At 34.6% G+C, this 20,546-nt stretch overlaps 2 protein-coding genes and 1 long non-coding RNA gene across 4 annotated transcripts; all 3 read left to right on the forward strand.

Annotated features, from left to right (window-relative positions):
• Window positions 1-1,282: 1,282 nt before the first annotated feature.
• Window positions 1,283-12,036, forward strand: LOC110733296 (factor of DNA methylation 1-like). Of its 2 annotated transcripts, XM_021913310.1 has the most exons (6): window positions 1,283-1,443; window positions 2,085-2,293; window positions 9,506-9,642; window positions 10,279-10,413; window positions 10,523-10,738; window positions 11,332-12,036. In XM_021913310.1, exons 2-6 carry the CDS (start codon window positions 2,107-2,109, stop codon window positions 11,563-11,565), a joined length of 909 nt encoding a protein of 302 aa, XP_021769002.1. In that variant the 5' UTR covers window positions 1,283-1,443; window positions 2,085-2,106; the 3' UTR covers window positions 11,566-12,036. The 2 variants fall into 2 exon arrangements, with proteins under 2 accessions (XP_021769002.1, XP_021769003.1); XM_021913311.1 differs by lacking the exon at window positions 1,283-1,443 and having other exon boundaries at window positions 2,216-2,293; window positions 9,493-9,642.
• Window positions 12,037-13,263: 1,227 nt separating this feature from the next.
• Window positions 13,264-17,908, forward strand: LOC110733297 (factor of DNA methylation 1-like). The gene is made up of 6 exons (XM_021913312.1): window positions 13,264-13,556; window positions 14,765-15,169; window positions 15,263-15,402; window positions 15,929-16,090; window positions 16,176-16,388; window positions 16,796-17,908. The coding sequence occupies exons 1-6, from the start codon at window positions 13,463-13,465 to the stop codon at window positions 17,024-17,026; spliced, it is 1,245 nt and encodes a 414-aa protein (XP_021769004.1). The 5' UTR covers window positions 13,264-13,462; the 3' UTR covers window positions 17,027-17,908.
• An 85-nt stretch (window positions 17,909-17,993) lies between these two features.
• On the forward strand, window positions 17,994-18,902 carry LOC110733298. Its single transcript, XR_002513625.1, has 2 exons — window positions 17,994-18,087; window positions 18,749-18,902. It is a non-coding gene; the product is annotated as an uncharacterized LOC110733298 (long non-coding RNA).
• Window positions 18,903-20,546: the final 1,644 nt, after the last annotated feature.

The raw sequence follows: 20,546 nt of genomic DNA on the forward strand, positions 1-20,546 counted from the left end.
CTGTTTTATGTATCATAAGAAGTAACGTATTTACCATTGTTTTTTCTTGCATAGAATTTGCCACATGATGTGATTTCATACTATGTGGTTCCTCCGGGTATAAGAAAAAGAATAATGCCTCCGCTTTTGGGTGGGTGCAAGGACTTGAAACTCAACTATGTCGCGAATTTTTGGAAGAAAGATGACAAATTTGAAGACCTTCTTGATGGTCTGTTTTGGCTATTTTCGCACCCAAACACAGTCATTATTGAGTTGCTTCAGCAAAGGAAAAACATAGTGGACTCGAAGCAGCTTAAGGTATTAGTATTGTTCGTTAGCTAATATAATGCATTACTTTCTTTCTTCCCTTTTGCTTATACTTTATATGTCATGTTCATCCTTTGAATCCTTCATTTAGTGCGTAATTATATGCTATCATCTGTGATCAGTTTGAGTACGCGGAGGACTATGATAGACCAGAGAGGTGTGACTACTGCGAGGCCCCTCCAATTACATGTTTGCAGCATTCAAGGGAGAATTGTGACTTTTGCGTAACCCGTACACTTAGATGTTGGCGGCATAATAGCTTAGACAAAGTGCCAAGGGAGAAGTGTGACATTTGCGAAGCCCTTACACTTAGGTGTTGGCGGCATAGCTTAGACAAAGTGACGATTATAAACAAGTTAGATCAAATGAGTCCTATTTCAAGGAAACATGATGCTGAAGCTGTACATTTCTTCAAGACTGCAACAAAGTCTAGAAATGTCCAAGTTAATGTTATTTATTTATGAATGAACATGATGAAAATGAATAAATGATGTAGCTGCCAGCTTTGGATGATCATAACTGTTTATCAGTTTATAAGTTTATTAACTATTTAAAGACAGATTGTTTTGCTAATCTTATCTAAATTTTCCTAATTTAATTTGATTATATGATTATTATTTTTGTAACATAATGAGATGCATTGCTATAAGAAAGCAATATCAATACTCTTCTTCACTTCATGTTATGCGGTTAGGTACTCCCTTTGTCTTACATTACTTGCCTCACTTTGATTGGACACATTTGTTTTTATAAGGCACTCACAAATTCACAATATATATTACTCTCCTAAAATTATGTGCATTTTCAAGTGATGCGAATAAAAATAAACGGGGGAGTAATTAGTTATCTAAGGATAAAAAATTACAGAGTAGTAAATTTGGTGCGAGTAATGTGAATAACTTAGGATGAATAGAGAATTAGATTACACAAATCCCAAGGTACCAGTACAGAGGATTAATGCACAATTGTCAATTGGTCAATTGCACAGTGTGACATTATTTATCAGAAGTCACCTAAATGGAAGTGAATCTTTCAATTCAATATTTCAATTAAGCAGAGATTTCTGGTAGAGTGGTAGTGGTACTACACAAATCTGCTAATTCCTCAGATTTTTCTCTCTCCTCAATTCCTCCCAAGGTACGTGCCCAGCAATTACTTGGTTCAATTATTTCTATTTTCTTGTAATATTACAATTTATTTGGTTTATCTATTGATGAATGCTTTGTATTGTTCATCTTCAACTATGTCATCAACCCTCCATTTCCCCTAATTCGTTTGTTCTCAGTATTGGTAATGAGAAACATGAGCATGGTTTATAGTGTGAATTATCAAAGAAATCGATTCAATTTTTCAAGGGTTTTTGATTTATTCCCCTTTTTCAAAAGTTACATGCTTTCCTTATTATTACCCTCTTTTAGGAATAAAATTTCTCCAAAACCCCATTTCCCCTTTTCAAATTTCCAATTTTTACTGGTTTCTTTCACTTCAAAACTCTTCCAAAATGACATTTTTCTTTGTGTTTTCCAATTTGTCAAATTTGAAAAGCTGGTCATTTGTGACAGTACAAAGTTGACAATTAAATGGGGGCATAAGAACAATAGAACATGTTCTCAATTGGAATTTCGGGTTCTACTTGAATTTGTAAGGTTTAGTATATGATGGAATTGACATAAAAAAATAGCATCTTAATTAGATTAAGATGCAGCAGTATATAACTAAGACAAGGAGTTAATTCCTTTTATATGAAGTGTGTAACTTATGTTTGCTTGAATTTACAGATTTAAGATTTAGCGGAGAGTAATGGAGGAAAAGGGTTACCCTTGTCAAGAGGTACAGCAACTGCGTAAATTTGTTTCAAAGCTTGCAAAGGAAATTGATGTTAAAAACACGAAGTTGTTTGTCATGGAGAAGAGGAATGATAAGTTGTCGACAACCCTCAACAATATGGTTATGGAAAAACGGAAGCTGCAGCAAGATCATGCTAGAGGTACTTCACAAATTCTCACTCTATCTCTGTCGATATGTTTCATTAATGAATGATTATGAACCAATATTTTAGTTTTTACACTTAAGTGTATATTTAAGTGAACCCAAATCTAGAGGCTCAATATTGAAAGAGTTTGTCCTTGATGTATGTATGTCAGTTTCCTTGCACATTTTCTGTAGAACCTTTTAACTTATCATATTTTGTGTTCTCAACTTCAATTAGTCCTTGCCATGAAGTAGGTCTATCATGGAGTTTACTTTTTCAAGTAAATTGAAAAATATTGTCAGAGAAAAGGGTAATAAGTTCCCTTTGGATACATATGTTAAAATGTGGATTCCTCTTTTGTAAGCATTTAGACAGATACATTGAAACTAAGGATTTAGAAAAAGAATGCTATTGCACATAATCGGCTAAGGACTTTCAACTAGTTTATAGTTCATGTTTAGGATGTTAAGAGTTAAAAAAATGTCTTTAAGTTACTATTTGGTATGAGGATATTGGTATCATGACAGAATTCATTTAGTTAAGTGTAACTCTGTCAAATCTCTGTTGAACAACCAAACAACTTTCAGCTATTGCCCTTTTGGATTCTTGACCTCAAGCTGATGCCTGAAATAAGCAGTAATTATCTGCAGACTATGACACTTGATCTTTGAAATGTTGTTAGTTGGATTCTTATAAGAGTTATAGCCAAGAGCCTAGGGTATCACTAGAGCTGTCAATTCGGGTAAACGGGTCGGGTTTGGGTTGGGTAAAAGTGGGTCGGGTCAACTCGGATTAATTCCATAACCTATGCGGGTCGGGTTTGGGTTGGGTCATGCTTCAGTCGGGTCACGTCGGTTTCAAGGCCCAGTGTCGAAAAGACTTGAGATTTTAGAGAATACATCTCGGGGTCAAATAATTCTACTTAGAACCATATATGATCATTATACGTTGTCATAAATGTTCGTGGTAGACTTGATTTAATGAAATCGGTGCAAGTATAAACCAGTAAATTGGTCGTTTAAAGGCAAATTGGATGGTTACACCCACCCAATTGAACTCCAGAAGGGTATTAGAGAACATGGTAAACATTTTGGCAATTTTTATTTCTAGGCGAATAAAAGTCAAAAAATTCCAAAATGAAAGTATAAGATTTACGCTTTTTCAGAAATTTTGAAGGTTTCGAGGCACGGTGTCAAAAAGCCTTGAAATTTTAGGGGGTACATCTCGATGTCATATAATGCCGTTTGGAACATTATTTGATCTTTATTTGTTGTCATAAATGTTTGTGGTAAGCTTGATTTATGAAATCGGTGCAAGTTGTAAACCGGTAAATTGATCGTTTAAAAGGAAATTGGATGGTTACACCCATCCAATTAGACTCTCGGAGAGTATTAGGGACCATGGTAAACATTTTGGCAATTTTTATTTCCGGGCGAAAAAAAGTTGAAAAATTCCAAAATTAAAGGCTAATATCCACGTTTTTTGAGAAATTATGGAGGTTTCTAGACATGGTGTATAAAAGCATTTAAATTTTGGGAGATACATCTCGGGGTCATATAATGTCGTTAGGAACCATATATGATCATTATATGTTGTCATAAATGTTCGTGGCAGACTTGATTTAATGAAATCGGTGCAAGTTGTAATCCAGTAAATTAGCCTTTTAAAGGCAAATTGGATTGTTTCACCCACCCAATCGGACTCTCAGAGGGTATTAGAGACCATGGTAAACATTTCGCTAATTTTTATTTTCGGGCAAAAAAAATGTTAAAAAATTCAAAAATTGTAGTCTAATATCCACGTTTTTTTTTTGAGAAATTTAGGAGGTTTAGGGGCCCGATGTCGAAAAGTTTAGAAATTTTAGCGAATACATTTCGGGGTCATATAATGTCCTTTGGAACCATATATGGTCATTATTTGTTGTCTTAAATGTTCATTGTAGGCTTGAGTTAATGAAATCAGTATAAGTGTTAAATCGGTAAATTGGTCGTTTAAAGGCAAATTGGATGGTTTCACCTACCTAATTGGACTACTGGAGGGAATTACGGACTATGGTAAACATTTTGAAAATTTTCCTTTTCAAGTGAAAAATAGTCAAAAAAAAAAAAAATTAAATATTGAAGTCTTAATATCCACGCTTTTTGACATATTTTGGAGGTTTCAGAGCCCGGTGTTGAAAAGTCTTGAAATTTTAGGGAATATATCTCAGGGTCATATAATGTCATTTGGAACCATATATGATCATTTTTTGTTGTCATAAGTGTTCGTGGTAGGCTTGAATTAATGAAATCGGTGCAAGTTGTAAACCGGTATATTGGTCGTTTAAAAGGAAATTGGATGGTTACACCCATCCAATTAGACTCACGGAGGGTATTAGGGACCATGGTAAACATTTTGGCAATTATTATTTCTGGCGAAAAAAAGTCAAAAAAAAAAATTAAATGCTAATATCCACGCTTTTTGAGAAATTATGGAGGTTTTAGTGCCCGGTGTATAAAAGTTTTGATATTTTAGGTGATACATCTCAGGGTCATATAATGTCTTTTGGGACCATATATGATCATTATATGTTTTCATAAATGTTCGTGGTAGGCTTTATTTAATGAAATCGGTGCAAGTTGTAATTCGGTAAATTAGCCTTTTAAAGGCAAATTGGATGGTTTCACCCACCCAATTGGATTCCCGAACGATATTAGAGACCATGGTAAACATTTCGGCAATTTTTATTTCTGTGCGAAAAGCAGCTAAAAAATTCCAAAATTGTAGTCCACGCTTTTTTAGAAATTTTGGAGGTTTTGGGCCCGATGTCAAAAAGTTTAGAAATTTTAGACAATACATTTCAAGATTATATAATGTCGTTTGAAACCATGTATGATCATTATTTATTTTCATAAATGTTCGTTGTAGGCTCGAGTGGATGAAATCAGTACAAATTGTAAATCGGTAAATTGGTCGTTTAAAGGCAAATTGGATGGTTTTACCTACCTAATTTGACTCGCAGAGGGGTATTAGGGACCATGATAAACATTTCGGCAATTTTTTTTCAAGGCGGAAAAAAGTCAATAAATTTAATAAATTGAAGTCTAATATCCACGGTTTTTGAGAAATTTAGGAGGTTTCGGGGCCCGGTCTTGAAAAGTTTAGAAATTTCAGCGAATACATTTCAGGGTTATATAATGTCGTTTGGAACCATATATGATCATTATTTGTTGTCATAAATGTTCGTTGTAGGCTCGAGTTAATGAAATCAGTACAAGTGTTAAATCGGTAAATTGGTCTTTTAAAGGCAAATAGGATGGTTTCACCTACCTAATTGGACTCCCGGAGGGAATTAGGGACCATGGTAAACATTTCGGAAATTTTTCTTTCCTAGCGAAAAAAAGTCAAAAAAATTAAAAATTGAAGTCTGATCCACGCTTTTTGAGATATTTTGGAGGTTAAAAGGCACGGTGTTGAAAAGTCTTGAAATTTTAGGGAATATATCTCGGGCTCATATAATGTCATTTGGAACCATATATGATCATTTTTTTTTGTCATAAGTGCTCGTGGTAGGTTTGAGTTAATGAAATCGGTGCAAGTTGTAAACCGTTATATTGACCGTTTAAAAGGAAATTGGATGGTTGCACCCATCCAATTAAACTCCCGGAGAGTATTAGGGACCATGGTAAACATTTCGGCAATTTTTATTTCTGGCGAAAAAAGTCAAAAAATTCCAAAATTAAAGACTAATATCCACGTTTTTTGAGAAATTATGGAGGTGTCAGTGCCCGGTGTATAAAAGCTTTGAGATTTTAGGAGATACGTCTCGGGGTCATATAATGTCGTTTAGGACCATATATGATCATTATATGTTTTCTAAAATGTTTGTGGTATGTTTTATTTTATGAAATCGGTGCAAGTTGTAATTCGGTAAATTAGCCTTTTAAAAAGGTAAATTCGATGGTTTCACCCACCCAATTAGACTCCGGGAGGATATTAGAGAGCATGGTAAACATTTCGGCAATTTTTATATCTTTGCGAAAAGAAGTTAAAAATTCCAAAATTGTAGTCTAATATCCACACTTTTTGAGAAATTTTGGAGGTTTTGAGCCCGATGTCAAAAAGTTTAGAAATTTTAGGGAATACATTTCGGGGTTATATCATGTCGTTTGAAACCATATATGATCATTATTTGTTGTCATAAATGTTCGTTGTAGGCTCGAGGTGATGAAATCCGTACAAGTTGTAAATCGGTAAATTGACCGTTTAAAGGCAAATTGGATGGTTTTACCTACCTAATTGGACTCTGGGAGGGTATTAAGACCATGGTAAACATTTCTGCAATTTTTATTTCCGGGCGAAAAAAAGTCAATGAATTTAAAAATTGAAGTATAATATCCACGGTTTTTGAGAAATTTAGGAGGTTTCGGGGCCCGGTGTCGAAAAGTTTTTAAATTTTAGCGAATACATTTTGGGGTTATATAATGTCGTTTGGATCCGTATATGATAATTATTTGTTGTCATAAATGTTCGTTGTAAGCTTGGGTTAATTAAATCAGTACAAGTGTTAAATCAGTAAATTGGTCGTTTAAAGGCAAATTAGATCGTTTAACCTACCTAATTGGATTCCCGGAGGGAATTAGGGACCATGGTAAACATTTCGGAAATTTTTCTTTCCAAGCGAAAAAAAGTAAAAAAAATTAAAAATTGAAGTCTAATATCCAGACTTTTTGAGATATTTTGGAGGTATCAAGGCCCGGTGTTGAAAAGTCTTGAAATTTTAGGGAATATATCTCGGTGTCTTATAATGTCATTTGGAATCATATATGATCATTATTAGTTGTCATAAGTGTTCGTGGTAGGCTTGAGTTAATGAAATCGGTGCAAGTTGTAAACCGGTATATTGGCCGTTTAAAAGAAAATTGGATGGTTGCACCCATCTAATTAGACTCCCGGGGGCTATAAGGTACCATGGTAAACATTTCGGCAATTTTTATTTCTGGCGAAAAAAAGTTAAAAAATTCCAAAATTGAAGGCTAATATCCACGAGGTTTCAGTGCCCGGTGTATAAAAGTTTTGAGATTTTAAGAGATACATCTCGGGGTCATATAATGTCGTTTGGGACCATATATGATCTTTATATGTTTTCATAAATGTTCATGATAGGCTTTATTTAATGAAATCGGTGCTAGTTGTAATTCGGTAAATTAGCCTTTTAAAGGCTAATTGGATGGTTTCACCCACCCAATTGGACTCCCGGACGATATTAGAGACCATGGTAAATATTTCGGCAATTTTTATTTCTATGCGAAAAAAAGTTAAAAAAATTCCAAAATTGTATTCTAAATATCCACGCTTTTTGAGAAAATTTGGAGGTTTTGGGCCCGATGTGAAAAAGTTTAGAAATTTTAGGGAATATATTTTGGGGTTATATAATGTCGTTTGTAACCATATATGATCATTATTTGTTGTCATAAATGTTCGTTGTAGGCTCGAGTTGATTGGTAAATTGGCCGTTTAAAGGCAAATTGGATGGTTTTACCTACCTTGGACTCCCGGAGGGTATTAGGGACCATGGTAAACATTTTGGCAATTTTTTTTCCAGGCGAAAAAAAGTCAATAAATTTAAAAATTGAAGTCTAATATCCACGCTTTTTGAGAAATTTAGGAGGTTTCGGGGTCCGGTGTCGAAAAGTTTAGAAATTTTAGCCAATACATTTCGGGGTCATATAATGTCGTTTGGAACCATATATGATCATTATATGTTGTCATAAATGTTCGTTGTAGGCTTGAGTTAATGAAATCAGTACAAGTGTTAAATTGGTCGTTTAAAGGCAAATTAGATGGTTTCACCTACCTAATTGGACTCCCGGAGGGAATTAGGGAACATGGTAAACATTTCGGAAATTTTTCTTTCCTAGCGAAAAAAAGTCAAAAAAGTTAAAAATTGAAGTCTAATATAGGGATGGCAATTCTAAATGGATATCCGCAAATCCGATCCATCCGAAATAAATAAATGGACGAAAATCCGCATTAAATGGATGAAGGGCGGGTGACGGATGAAGCGGGTGACGGATCGGGTCGGATTCGGGTGGGGCTCCGTTTCATCCGTCACCCGATCCGTCATCCGTTTATCACCCGATCCGTAGTCCATCCGTATATATATGAAAAAAATTCCCAATTTTCTTATATACTAGTATACTACACTATGTATGTACACGGTATATTTCTAAAAAATCTTTAATTTTATTTTAAAAATATAAAATCTCCCTCAATTCTCAATTATGTACCGAATAAGTTCATGATTTTGTTAAAAAAAAAAAGTAAGTTCATGATTATTATTGTATTATTATTATTATTATTGCTATAGTTTGGAATAAGAATTTAATTAATGGTTTATTACTTTTTAAGTTTAAAATTGGTTTTTTTTTTTGTTTTTTTAATAATAACGTATTAGATTTTATAGTTAGAGTAGGATTATAATTATCACCCGTTAAGCATCCGATCCACCCGTTTCATCCGCGGATGACGGATGGATCGGATGCGGGTGATGGGTTTTGCGGGTGACGGGTGGAGCGGATGGTTAATTCGGGTGGATGCGGGTGGAGCTCCGGGTCGGGTCATCTTCAGGTTAGTTCATGCTCGGGTTTGGGTCTCACATAGTCGGGTCAACTCGGGTCTAGGGTTGGTTTCAGGTCGGGTTTGGGTCACCATTTTTTCGGGTTCAGATGATTCGGTAAATAATCGGGTTTGAGTCAGTATTTCAGGTCGGGTCAACTTTTGACAGCTCTAGGTATCACCAATTGAAGTCTGATAATTCTCCTGTGATAAAAATATCTTAAATGAACTTATTGGTGCTTACTGAAGAATTTTTCTTGAACCATATCGACTTTGTGTGCTCAAACATATCGACTTTATGTGCTCAAACTTGATACCCTGTTGGTTTTTACTTGAAGTGATGAGCAAGCAAGTTTTGAGTCTTTTGATTTTGCTCTGGCCTCTGGGTTGCTTATATGCTTTATCATCTCCTTAAACATATGTGCACATTGATCATCTTAGTGCATATAACCTGAATTTTACATGTCCATCTGACTGTCATCCTCCAATAAAACATTCATTTATGCCTGGCTTACTACTTTACATTTATCGGTCAGTATTAAGTAATGTATTTCTCTTTAGCCAGACTGTTCGTTCTGTTTCATGCTTTTGCAATCAAATTGATGAATCTGTTTCAGTTGTTGCTTTCAGAAATTGAAAGATTGCAATCTGTGATATTAAATAGTGATAAAACAAAACTGGAGTTGGAATATCAAAGACAGCAAATTGAGCTGAGAGCAGAAGAAGTTGATAAACGCGAGATGCAAATAAAATCTAAGCATGAAAAGGTATTTAATCTCTTCTGTCTGTTTATTAAAAAAAAAAAAACGATGTCATCACTTCATACTACCTCCGTTTCATATTATTTGCAACGATTTGACATAAAGTAGAGAGGAAAAAATGTCTGATTGTTGCAAATAATATGTAACGGGGGTAGTAAATGCAGAACTGCAAAAGTACCTTAATCAATTATCTTGTAAAATTAGTCCCAACTCCCATCAACTGCTGGGAAAAGAACCTGCAAAAGGGAGGAATTTTCAAATTATACAACTGTTTTGGCCTATTCTAATTATATATTTATAATTTTATACAATTTTGTACATTTACTTGGGTGTACTTAAAAATTGCTAAACCCATACTCAACAAGGCAACATATTTAGAAGGTGGATGTAATTAACTATGTTCTAGAAGCTGCATAAAACATCTAAAACTTGGGTGTGGTATATCACCCAATCTGAACTGTCTTCTGTTCTAGTGGAACTTGGTTTTGATTTCATATATACTCATCTAAATTATTTCCTGTTATATAAAGAATAAATTGTAAAAATCATTATCATGTTAGTTTCCGGGAGTTAATATTCCTTTGGCTTTGTAATGATATAAAGCTGATCTTTTAAAATGATTCAAACTTCTTTCACTGTCAGCTTGATTCTTTAATGCGTGAGCTAGAAGAAGGTGGAGATGAAATGCAATGCTTAGAAACCCTTAACCAAACACTTATCAGCAAAGAGCGTATAACTAATGCAGAGCTGCAGGATGCTCGCAAAACTTTGATTCGTGTAAGATTTGTTAGACCTTGTTGCATCACCAGCTGAGATGCCAGCTTGCTTCCCATTTCAGTTTCTTGATCCTAAATCCTGCTAATTTGCATGCTCATTTATGCTGCAGACGTTCCAAGGAATTGCTGATGTTGAGGCTGATAGTATTGGAATCAAACGGATGGGGGAGGTTCAAATTAAGCCTTTTCGAGATGCCTGTCCGAAAAAATTCCCTTCTAGGGATTGGGAAATGCAAGCATCTGAGCTGTGCTCATCATGGCAACAAATCCTTGGAGATCCTAGTTGGCATCCATTTAAAAATAAAGTTGTAGATGGAAAACTGCAGGTACCTTGAATATTTCTATGCAATTTATTTACATGTTGAGAAAAGTAGATATTAAATGTGCAGATGCAGGCATGTGGAGTTGCTGGCTTCATTTCTGCTTTTATACTTTAATAGATATTGAAGACCAAGACTTGTGGTAGAGCTAGTATGAACTATTCCGTAGATAGTACTCCCTTATTTGCAATTTGCACTCTGTAATCTGTATTACACTTGTCTGCTGTCTTGTTGTGCTGCAAACTTTCATTGATTTTAATTCTGCTTTTATTGGTACCATTATCTTATCATATATTATGCAAGGAAAGCAATTACGGAGTATATAAAGTTGCTCTATGAAGGAAACACTTTAAGTTGACCTTCTTCCTTTGTGGTTGGGCCAGTTGGCTTATATCTTCCTTTAATGCAAAGGCCAGTCCCTATGTTCATCTCATTCAAAAATCGAAAAATATTAATCACGAATATCGCATTTGCTATATTAGAGAGATAAATGCCTTCATCCGGATGTTTAACTTGCCAAGAAACTGCTGTTCATATGCAATAACTATGAACCATTTTTAGCAATGTCAAAGTTGAATTGTTTATTTCTGTCCACTCAGGAAGTTGTAGATGAAAATGATAGTAAGCTGAAGGAATTGATTGATAAATGGGGTGAGGAAGCATATAAAAGCGTGGTTAATGCATTGTTGGAGCTGAATGACTACAATCCCAGTGGTAGGTTTGTCGTGTCTGAACTCTGGAACTATAAGGAGGGAAGAAAAGCTAGTCTGAAAGAAGCAATAGAGTATCTCATACAGAAATTGACAGCCAAGTCCATGAAGCGCAAAAGATAACAAGTTTCAGGGCATACTCTATTCTAAGCATTTTCTTATTCAAAGCATCATGAGGTAGTTAACATCACGTATGGCTCTGACATTTAGGATTGTAATTTGGGGAGTGACACTGCTAGATTGCAAGTTTTACCAGAGCAGCTCTTCTTGAGATCCTAGCTTACTACTACATCATGCCGTATGGGCTATTGTATGATATATGCTTTAGATATTTAGTGTAGATTATCTATTCTAATATGAATTACTTATGGCTTTTGCATTGTGTAATGCAGACATACAACACCACTGTCTGAAACTCTTAACAGGCAGAATCCTCCATTGTTAACATAGCCTAGCAAATGTTAGTGACAGCAGCTTGGTGCCTGATGCACCAAGAATAGTGTATATTGGTGTTCGGTGTTTGTATTTGCTTTCCAAGCACTTCATTACCAATAATTTTCTAATAAATAGTTGGATGCTGCTGCTACTTGTAAACTCTCGTGCCCTTGAGATCATCCAGCAATCAGCTTGGGATTCGCTTCAGCTATGAGCATAAGGTTCCCCGTATATTAGGTATTCGAGATGTGGAAGATTATACAGTTCATGTATTGAATCATGATGCAAAGGCTTGCAGAGGTACCCTATCTCCTTTGTTAACATGATTAATTCAGCTTATTCAAGTCATTGACCCTCGTCACCTTGTGTTCTTTAGATAATAATATAATACTCTGTTATCACCTTCTAAAGATAAATATTTATACTGCAGCTTGACTCGTGTAGTTTGTTAAATTGTTTTAGTACACGTTCCATAATTGCATACTGTACTACTTATATCATACTCTTGGGAGCACCGTGCTCTTTCTTCGATTGGAGCGTTCACTTGGCAGTTGACACCAATCAAGTGTCACTCATATGGCGGCATGTGATGTCACTGATGAGCATCACAAGTGACATGCCCAAGCATAATCACTACAATAAAAAGAAGACTATACTATGCCCTGATTTCAAAAAAAACAAAAAACACAAAAATAGCTATACTATGCCCTCATAAAGTTAAAACTCCCATTCAATAATTTATTTTCATTCAAATAACAAAATTTTCAGCTAATATAAAAATATTACAGAGTACTAGGACTCCATAATAAAATGGAATAGACTCCATAATAAAATGGAATAGAATGAATTGAACAATTCTTAGGTGACCAATCTAATAAGTAGACTAAAGTTGTCCAAACCATTTGATAATTGATATACAAGTATATCCTGAATTTACTCTATAGTCTATACTACTATATCCCCAAAAAAACCATGATTTTTGATAGAAAAATTCTAGTCGGATCAACTCAACACGACTTTTTTAGTATGTTTACCACCATGCTCATTTGGTCATTGATTTACCAATTCAACATAAATTGTCTACGTGCTAGTTTGATCATTAACGTTCCAGTACTAAAGATTAAAAGGGGCGTACTGCCGTACTCAGTGTACCCGTAACAGTTCTAAGTAACTAAGTACGACGTGCAGATTATATAAGAGAGCATTAACGATATTAGGCGATCGTAACATTGCATTTTAAGTGAGAGTGAGGGATAGCTCAAGTGGTTAGAGCTCCCCTCCCGGTTCCAAGAGATCTTGGGATCGATTCTCATCACCCGCCCTTGTGGCCTCTCTAATCACCAAAAAAACATTGCATTTTAAGTGTACTAGTGTAGGCGACTTACTGCACACGTCATTTGTAATTCTTTGGCATGCCATTTGAGAAAATTTTGAACTACACAATTTCAGCCTTTACTTACTACAGTATTTTTTTCTCTCTCTTTTTTCCCTAAAAAATCACTCAATTTTCTTTAGTAATAATTGTTGATAAAAATGTCGTCTTTTTAGTAATAATTTCTGGGTTTTGTATCAAAATTTGGTAGAAATGGAAGAATCATCAGCTGAAAAAATGAGCTCAGAAACAACAATAATCTCCCCTGATCATCAAACCAACCCTCTTTCCTCTACTGTCGTCTCAGGTTTTCTCTCTTTCTCATCAATTAAACTAAAGTTTAGTTTTATTTATTCCCTTTTTCATATACTTGATTAATTATTAATTCTGTTTTAGTATATTTTCTGGGTGCAATTAAAATGGTTACTCTGTGATTATTTGTACATTGGTTTTAATTATTCTTTTTAATTTGAAGAAAAGATTGTAATTATTGGTTTAATTGAGTAAAAAATTGAAATTGTGGGTCTATGTATTTTATTATGGATCAAATGTAGTTAATTTAATTATTTATGAAGTGGGTCACTTGGTCTGCAAAGGAGAATTTGTTGCTAGTAAATTATTTATTGAATTTCCCTAATTATTTTCTGGTACCTTTGGACTTGTCATTTTTCCTTATTATTACCATTATTTATTTTTTGGGTGCAACAATTAACTGAGTTTATATTTGTCTTGGCAAAATTATTACATTTTTTCTATGAAGGCTGGTCTGAAATCATAAATGTAGCTACTGTGAATGATATGATGATGCTGCATAATAATAAGATGTGTTCATATATTATGATATTGGAAGTTGGAACTTGGAAGTATGCATTAAACTTAAAGCAATAATTGTTTGCGTTTTTGATCTTTTAATGATTGATGGAATTATGAAAGCTTAGTTAGGGCTAATCTTTGTTCCGTTGTTCGGAATGTTTTTATCTAACATAGCTCGAATGCTAAAGTGGTGAAGTACATTTTATGGTTAGATTATGCAAATTATTGTCCCAATAATAGATTAATAGGTATGTGAAGTCTTAAAGGGTTCAATTTTTGGAAAATTTGTAAGGCTTGGTAAATGTAGCAGTGCCAAAGATGAAACCGAGCAACTACTCTTTCCGTCCAAAATTAATTGTCACATTGTCTCAACCCCTGGTAATAATAATGTTACAATGACATAAATTTACAAATAGATCGTTTATAATAGATGGGTTGTTTTAATCTACGATAAGTAGTGTGCTAGTGTCATATTCCAAAATCCAAACTCTAATCATAAATGATTAGTTGATTACCAATTCGTGGTGAAAAAGTTCCTTAAAGTGTGCCAATGACAGAGTACAAACCCTTTGATATTGGAAACTATTGACTTAAATTGCCTGCATCATACTATTGCTTTTTTTTGTTATGTTTCCGCTAGCGTATACTTTGTTTATGATGATGCATGTTGTTTTAACATTTTACATTTTTACTATGATGCAGAGACCATAGTTACGTCTACGTGCCTATCGATAGAGAGCCAGGACACAACATGCTCCCTGGATAAATTAATTGCAAGCTTGTGTAAGGAGGTAGAAGACAAAGATGCAAGAATAATGGAAGTAGAGCAGAAGTATAACCAAACTTGTGAATCTCTTTCCAAGTTCATCACCAGCCTCGTTAAAGAGATCGAGGACCAAGTCAAGAGGATGAAGGAATTGAAGGTGGAGAACGAGAAGAAAGATGCAGCTTGTAAATCAATTTCAAGAGCACTTGTTAGCTTCATGAATGAGGTTGATAGAAAAAACCAGCAAATTACTGACCTGAAGCACACTTGTAGTGAGATGTATAGTGATATTAGAACGCTGGTGGAGGAAAGAGCTTTATTGCACAGATTAAACATCCGAGGTTGGTATATGTTTGTAAAGATGGAACTTTGCAATAAAAAGCACATATTATCAGACTATTTTAGAATAATGCAAACTTTCTTTGTTTTTTCAGCGGAAAATGAGCTGCAGAGCATAAGTCGAAGAAACAAAAGGCTGAAATCAGAATTGATAACTGTCAAGAAAGAGCTTACTAGACAGTTGGTGCAAAGCGTGGGTGGACCTCAAAGCAATGAAGGGCAAAGTCGTTCAATGGTTAGTCCATCATTAATGCTATGTTTGGATAAGAAATTAGAAGGGAAATGGAAGGGAGGGAAATAGGAGGAAGGGGAAGGAAGGGAAAGTGGAGGAAATGATGAGCTCCATTTTCCCTCCAAATCTCTCCAATTTTGAAGGGATGGTCTTTATTAAAGGAGGAGGGAAAATGAATCTCTTTACCCCCCCCCCTCCCCTTCCCTCCCCCAACCTATTATCCAAACAAGGAAGTTTGTCTCCCTCCCTTTCCCTTCCCTTCCTTTCCTTCCATTTTTTGTTATCCAAACATAGCATAAGATATAGATACAGCGTTTTCTTCTTACAAAATTGAAATACGTAATATGTAACGTCATATGCAAAGAAATTCATATCTGAACAAGTAAATAAGTAATATGTCATGTGGACTAATTATTATACCTTCCAAATTTAGCTTTACTGTAAATCTGAACCTGCAATGAGGTTGCAATAGACTGAGCTTGCACATAATTTTGGGTCAAAGTTAACATGAACATTATTGGTTGATTAGCAAGGGACAGGTTGTTCAAATATTGATATTAATGCTCTAAAGAAAGAATTGGAGGATAAAACAGATGAAGTGCTTTACTTGCAAAACCTCAACCAAATTCTTATACTCAAGGAGCGCGAAAGCAACAATGAGCTCCTGGAGGCTCAGCAAGAACTGTTAAGTGTATGTCCTATATCTTCATGTATTTTTGTGGAAAACCAATTTAGCAAACTGTAGAAATTTATAGATCTGCATTTTCACTTTTCAGGGTCTGCATTCAATACTGAGTAATCGAACAATGCTTGGGATTAAAAGAATGGGAGAACTAGACACAAAACCATTCCTTGAAGCGTGTGCTGATAAGTTTCCAAAAGAAGAACAGGGGATTAAGTGTGCTGAAGTATGCTCAATTTGGGAAGATCATCTGAAAGATTCAAAATGGCACCCTTTCAAGCACGATATCATAAATGGGAATCTGCAGGTATTAGAGCAAATTACTGTTATAATACTTGACTAAGATTTAGTGTCGTGACAGCTGACAGGCATATAAAATCAATAGCTTAGATATGGTACTTACAATACAATCATGTTTACATTTGAAGTGTAACACTTTAACACTGTAAGACTTTGAAATTGAGACTTATCCAAAACTAAACATCTTTAGCTGCATTACAATACAGAAGCTCCCTGTATTGTAATAGCTGATGTCAGTAACTTATCTGCTGTTGAGATATTTAACATGAGACTTAGAATTCAAGTTTAGATATATGCTGTCAATGCAGAAGTATGCTAATTCGTGATAACATACTGTGATGGATCATCTCTTTGCCAAAATTTATCAACTTTATTTTTCTGGCTTATTTGCTCAATTGTTTGACCGAATGACAGGCCATCATTGATGAGAGTGATGAGAAGCTGGAAGAGTTGAGAAAAGAATGGGGTGAGAAAGCATACAAAACAGTGGCTACTGCTTTGATGGAACTGAACGAGTACAACCCCAGTGGGAGGTATCCAGTTCCGAAAATTTGGAACATCAGAGAGGAAAGGGAAGTGAGTCTGAAGGAGGTAATAGGGTACATAATCCAGCAGCTTAAAACTCACAAACGCAAACGAAGGTAAAGCTAAGCAACCAAGGGTATATCGAGTGCTTAACTTGTTATGACCTTGCTAATACACTCAGCTCTTGTAGGTAGCTAGGCTTTACGATTCATAAAACAGTAAATATAGCTAGCAACTGATGTTACTTAGCTGCTGAAATTCTGTATAGATGAAAGTTGGAAGGAAGAAATATGTAGTAATGTAGGAGTAATCTGTATGAATTTGCTTTAGCATTCAAAGTACTGAAAGTAGTAAACCTTTAGCTCTTCTCTACTGCAAAGTGCAAACCATTAGTGCTTATAATTCAATGCTCTAGTCCTGCAACAGATCACTTCGTATGATTACCAGCAGAAGAGACTCATTCTTTATTTCATGATTCATAATTTTATTAATGATAGTTGCATTTTAGCTTCATTTCAAAAAAAAAAAAAAATACGAATTTGAATCAAATATGGTTTACGTAGTATTAGTTATATAGATGGATAGATTGTACCATACTAATATAAACAAAACAAAACAGCATTCCGATGGTCTCAAATCTCAATTAATTTTAGTTGTCTCAAGTCTTAATTTGAATCAAGTTGTGTTTAGATGGTACCAAATTAATACTTCGTATAACAAAGAATTATATTGGTACTAAGTTACCAACAAAGATGACTATTTGACGTTAAGATGGTACCATCTAAGCACAATTTAATATCAATAACTCAATAAGCATTACTCCGTATTATACTTAACGAGAATAATCACTCTGTATTTCGTAAATAAGTTATTATAGGTTGAGAAATGCTCTCGACAAGACGATTATGAGAGTCGCCATTGTGACTTGTGAGTGGGATTGTCACTTGTGTCAAAAAAAAAAAAAAAAAAAAAAAAAAAAAAAAAAAAAAAAAATGGCCCAAACCAAATTACAACAGCCCATTGAAAAACACACACAACCTCTCCAATAATCCTTCTTAAACCCTAGTCCTAAGTCCTAACTCCAACCCAACCTAAAACCCTCTTCCTCTCCCACCTTCCAGAACCCGCCGTCTTTCCCCACATTCTTCCGCCATTAAAGCTCTGCAAATAATCCAGTAAAGGTAACTTCTCTTCCTTCCTTTCTTCCTTCTATTTGTTGTAATCAATTCTTCATTAAAATCCCCAAAAAAAAAAAGGGCGATGATTATACTCTGTTTTTCAGCACCCTCTCTCTCCACTGCCATAACCACCATCTCCTCTTTCTCTCTCTCTCTTTCTCTCTCCTCTTCTTGTGTGTGTGTGTATGTTTTTATGTAAATTGTTTTGTGTAATTTGTTATTGATCTTCCGGGTTTCGAACTCGCGACCTTTTGTGGATAATTTAAATGGGGCTATGATTATAAAGAGAGAGGGTGGAGTAGGGTGCGCAAATTCTTTCAATCTAATTCATTTTATTCGGATTTTAAGGGGATTTTTAAGGATTTTGATTTTGCCAAAAATGCCGCTCCCTTTTTTTTAATTAATAAAGGTTGAGCTTTTCTGTAATTTTTATGGCGTTTTTGCAAATCTTTGATCTTTTTCTCTCTCCTTAAAATTTCGAATTTTAGATTGTTGGGTTTGTTAATCTTCCCTACTATGATTGATTTCTCCAAATACACTTGATATGAGCCCTTATCAATTTTTTTTTTTTTTCCTTTGATTTTATTTTTGTTGATTAATTTGATGCTATTAATCGTTCAATTCTTCATGATTCTTGATTTATTTTTTCGGAGTTGTTGAACAGGAGCAGAGTTCAGCATTTGGTGCAGTTGTTTGAGACTATAAGATGGAGCAAAGTTCAGCATGTAATTAGAAAAATAAAATTTTAAATAATTAATTGATTTTGTAAAGTGTATAAAATTGAATGAATTTTGAGGAGTATGAACAAGATTATTTCATTCTGGGTTCAAATTGGTTTATGATTAACGAATTTCATGCTATAGTATAGAATTCTGATCAAAGATTTCGATGGAGTTGCAATGTTCAGGAAACATGTCACTAACTTGCAAGTTTAGGAATTTTGAAACTAAATTGTGGTGAGATACTAGGAGAATTGTAAATGGTTCTTGCAAATTGCAATCACGACTGAAATTTGTTTAATCAACTTTTAATCGACTACAATTGATTATGATTTGGTTGCTAGAGGCTACTGATCTAGCCTTCACCGTATTTGCCAGATCCTTCGTGTGTTGGTGAGTACCAAAGCTAAATGTTCGTGATTAAGAGTCATTTCATGCATTGACGAACGTATTTTGCTTCATAGTTCGCACATTGGCCAACTTGATTGTTGTATTCGAGTATCAATTCTATGGGATACATTTCATGGTCATATAATGCCGTTTTGAAACCATATTTGATCATTATTTGTTGTTATAAATCTTCGTAGTATGCTTGATTTAATGAATTCGGTGCAAGTTATAAACCGATAAATAGACCGTTTAAAGACAAATTGGATGGTTCCACCCACCCAATTGGACTCTCAAAGGATACTAGGGACCTGGTAAACATTTCGACAATTTTTATTTCCAGACAAAAAAACTCTAAAAATTCCAAAAATAAAGGTTATTATTCACGTATTTTGAGAAATTTTAGAGGTTTCGGAACCTGATATCGAAAAGCCTTGACATTCTAAGGAATACATCTCGGAGTCATATAACGTCGTTTGGAATCATATATAATCATTATTTGTTGTCATAAATGCTCGTTGTAGGCTTGAGTTGATAAAATCAGTGCAAATTGTAAACAGGTAAATTGGTCGTTTTAAAGGCAAATTGGATGGTTTCCCCACCCAATTGGACTGCTGGAGTGAATTAATGATCATGGTAAACATTTCGACAATTTTTATTTTCAAGCCGAAAAAAAGTTAAAAATTTCAAAATTTGAAGGCTAATGTCCATGTTTTTTTAGAAATTTTAGAGATTTCGGTGTCGCAAAGTCTTGAGATTTAAAGGAATACATCTGGGGACCATATAATGCCGTTTGAAACCATATTTGATCATTTATATGTTGTCATAGAAGTTTGTGGCAAGCTTGAGTTTATGAAATTAGTACAAGTTGTAAACCGGTTAATTGGTCGTTTAAAAGCATATTGAATGGTACTACCCACCCAATTGGACTCCCAGAGGATATTAGGGACCATGTTAAATATTCCGGCAATTTTTATTTTCGAACGAAAAAAAGTTTAAAAAATCCAAAATTGAATGTTATAATATCCACTCGTTTTGAGAAATTTTTGAGGTTTCGGAGCCCGGTGTTAAGAAGTCTTAAGATTTTAGGAGATACATCTCGGGGTCATATAATGCCTTTTGGAACCATATTTGATCATTATTTGTTGTCATAAATATTCGTGGTAGGCTTGATTTAATGAAATCGCAGCAAGTTAAAAACCAGTAAATAGGTCGTTTAAAGGCAAATTGCATGAATAAACCCACCCAATTGGACTCCCGGAGGACATTAGGGATCACGGTAAAATTTTCGGCAATTTTTATTTTCAAGCAAAAAAAGTCAAAATTTTCCAAAATTTAAGGCTAATATCCATGTTT

Source organism: Chenopodium quinoa, unplaced genomic scaffold, assembly GCF_001683475.1.
Source record: "Chenopodium quinoa cultivar QQ74 unplaced genomic scaffold, ASM168347v1, whole genome shotgun sequence".
Classification (NCBI taxonomy): Eukaryota; Viridiplantae; Streptophyta; class Magnoliopsida; order Caryophyllales; family Amaranthaceae; genus Chenopodium; species Chenopodium quinoa.

Bases quoted from the DNA above. Each gene is read 5' to 3' on its own strand.
- LOC110733296 (XM_021913310.1), top strand. From the start codon at position 2,107: ATGGAGGAAAAGGGTTACCCTTGTCAAGAGGTACAGCAACTGCGTAAA. The intron at 2,294-9,505 runs GTACTTCACAAA...TGTTGCTTTCAG, and splicing joins GCAGCAAGATCATGCTAGAG to AAATTGAAAGATTGCAATCT. The intron at 10,739-11,331 runs GTACCTTGAATA...CTGTCCACTCAG, and splicing joins TTGTAGATGGAAAACTGCAG to GAAGTTGTAGATGAAAATGA.
- LOC110733297 (XM_021913312.1), top strand. From the start codon at position 13,463: ATGGAAGAATCATCAGCTGAAAAAATGAGCTCAGAAACAACAATAATC. The intron at 15,170-15,262 runs GTTGGTATATGT...TTGTTTTTTCAG, and splicing joins GCACAGATTAAACATCCGAG to CGGAAAATGAGCTGCAGAGC. The intron at 16,091-16,175 runs GTATGTCCTATA...TTCACTTTTCAG, and splicing joins CTCAGCAAGAACTGTTAAGT to GGTCTGCATTCAATACTGAG.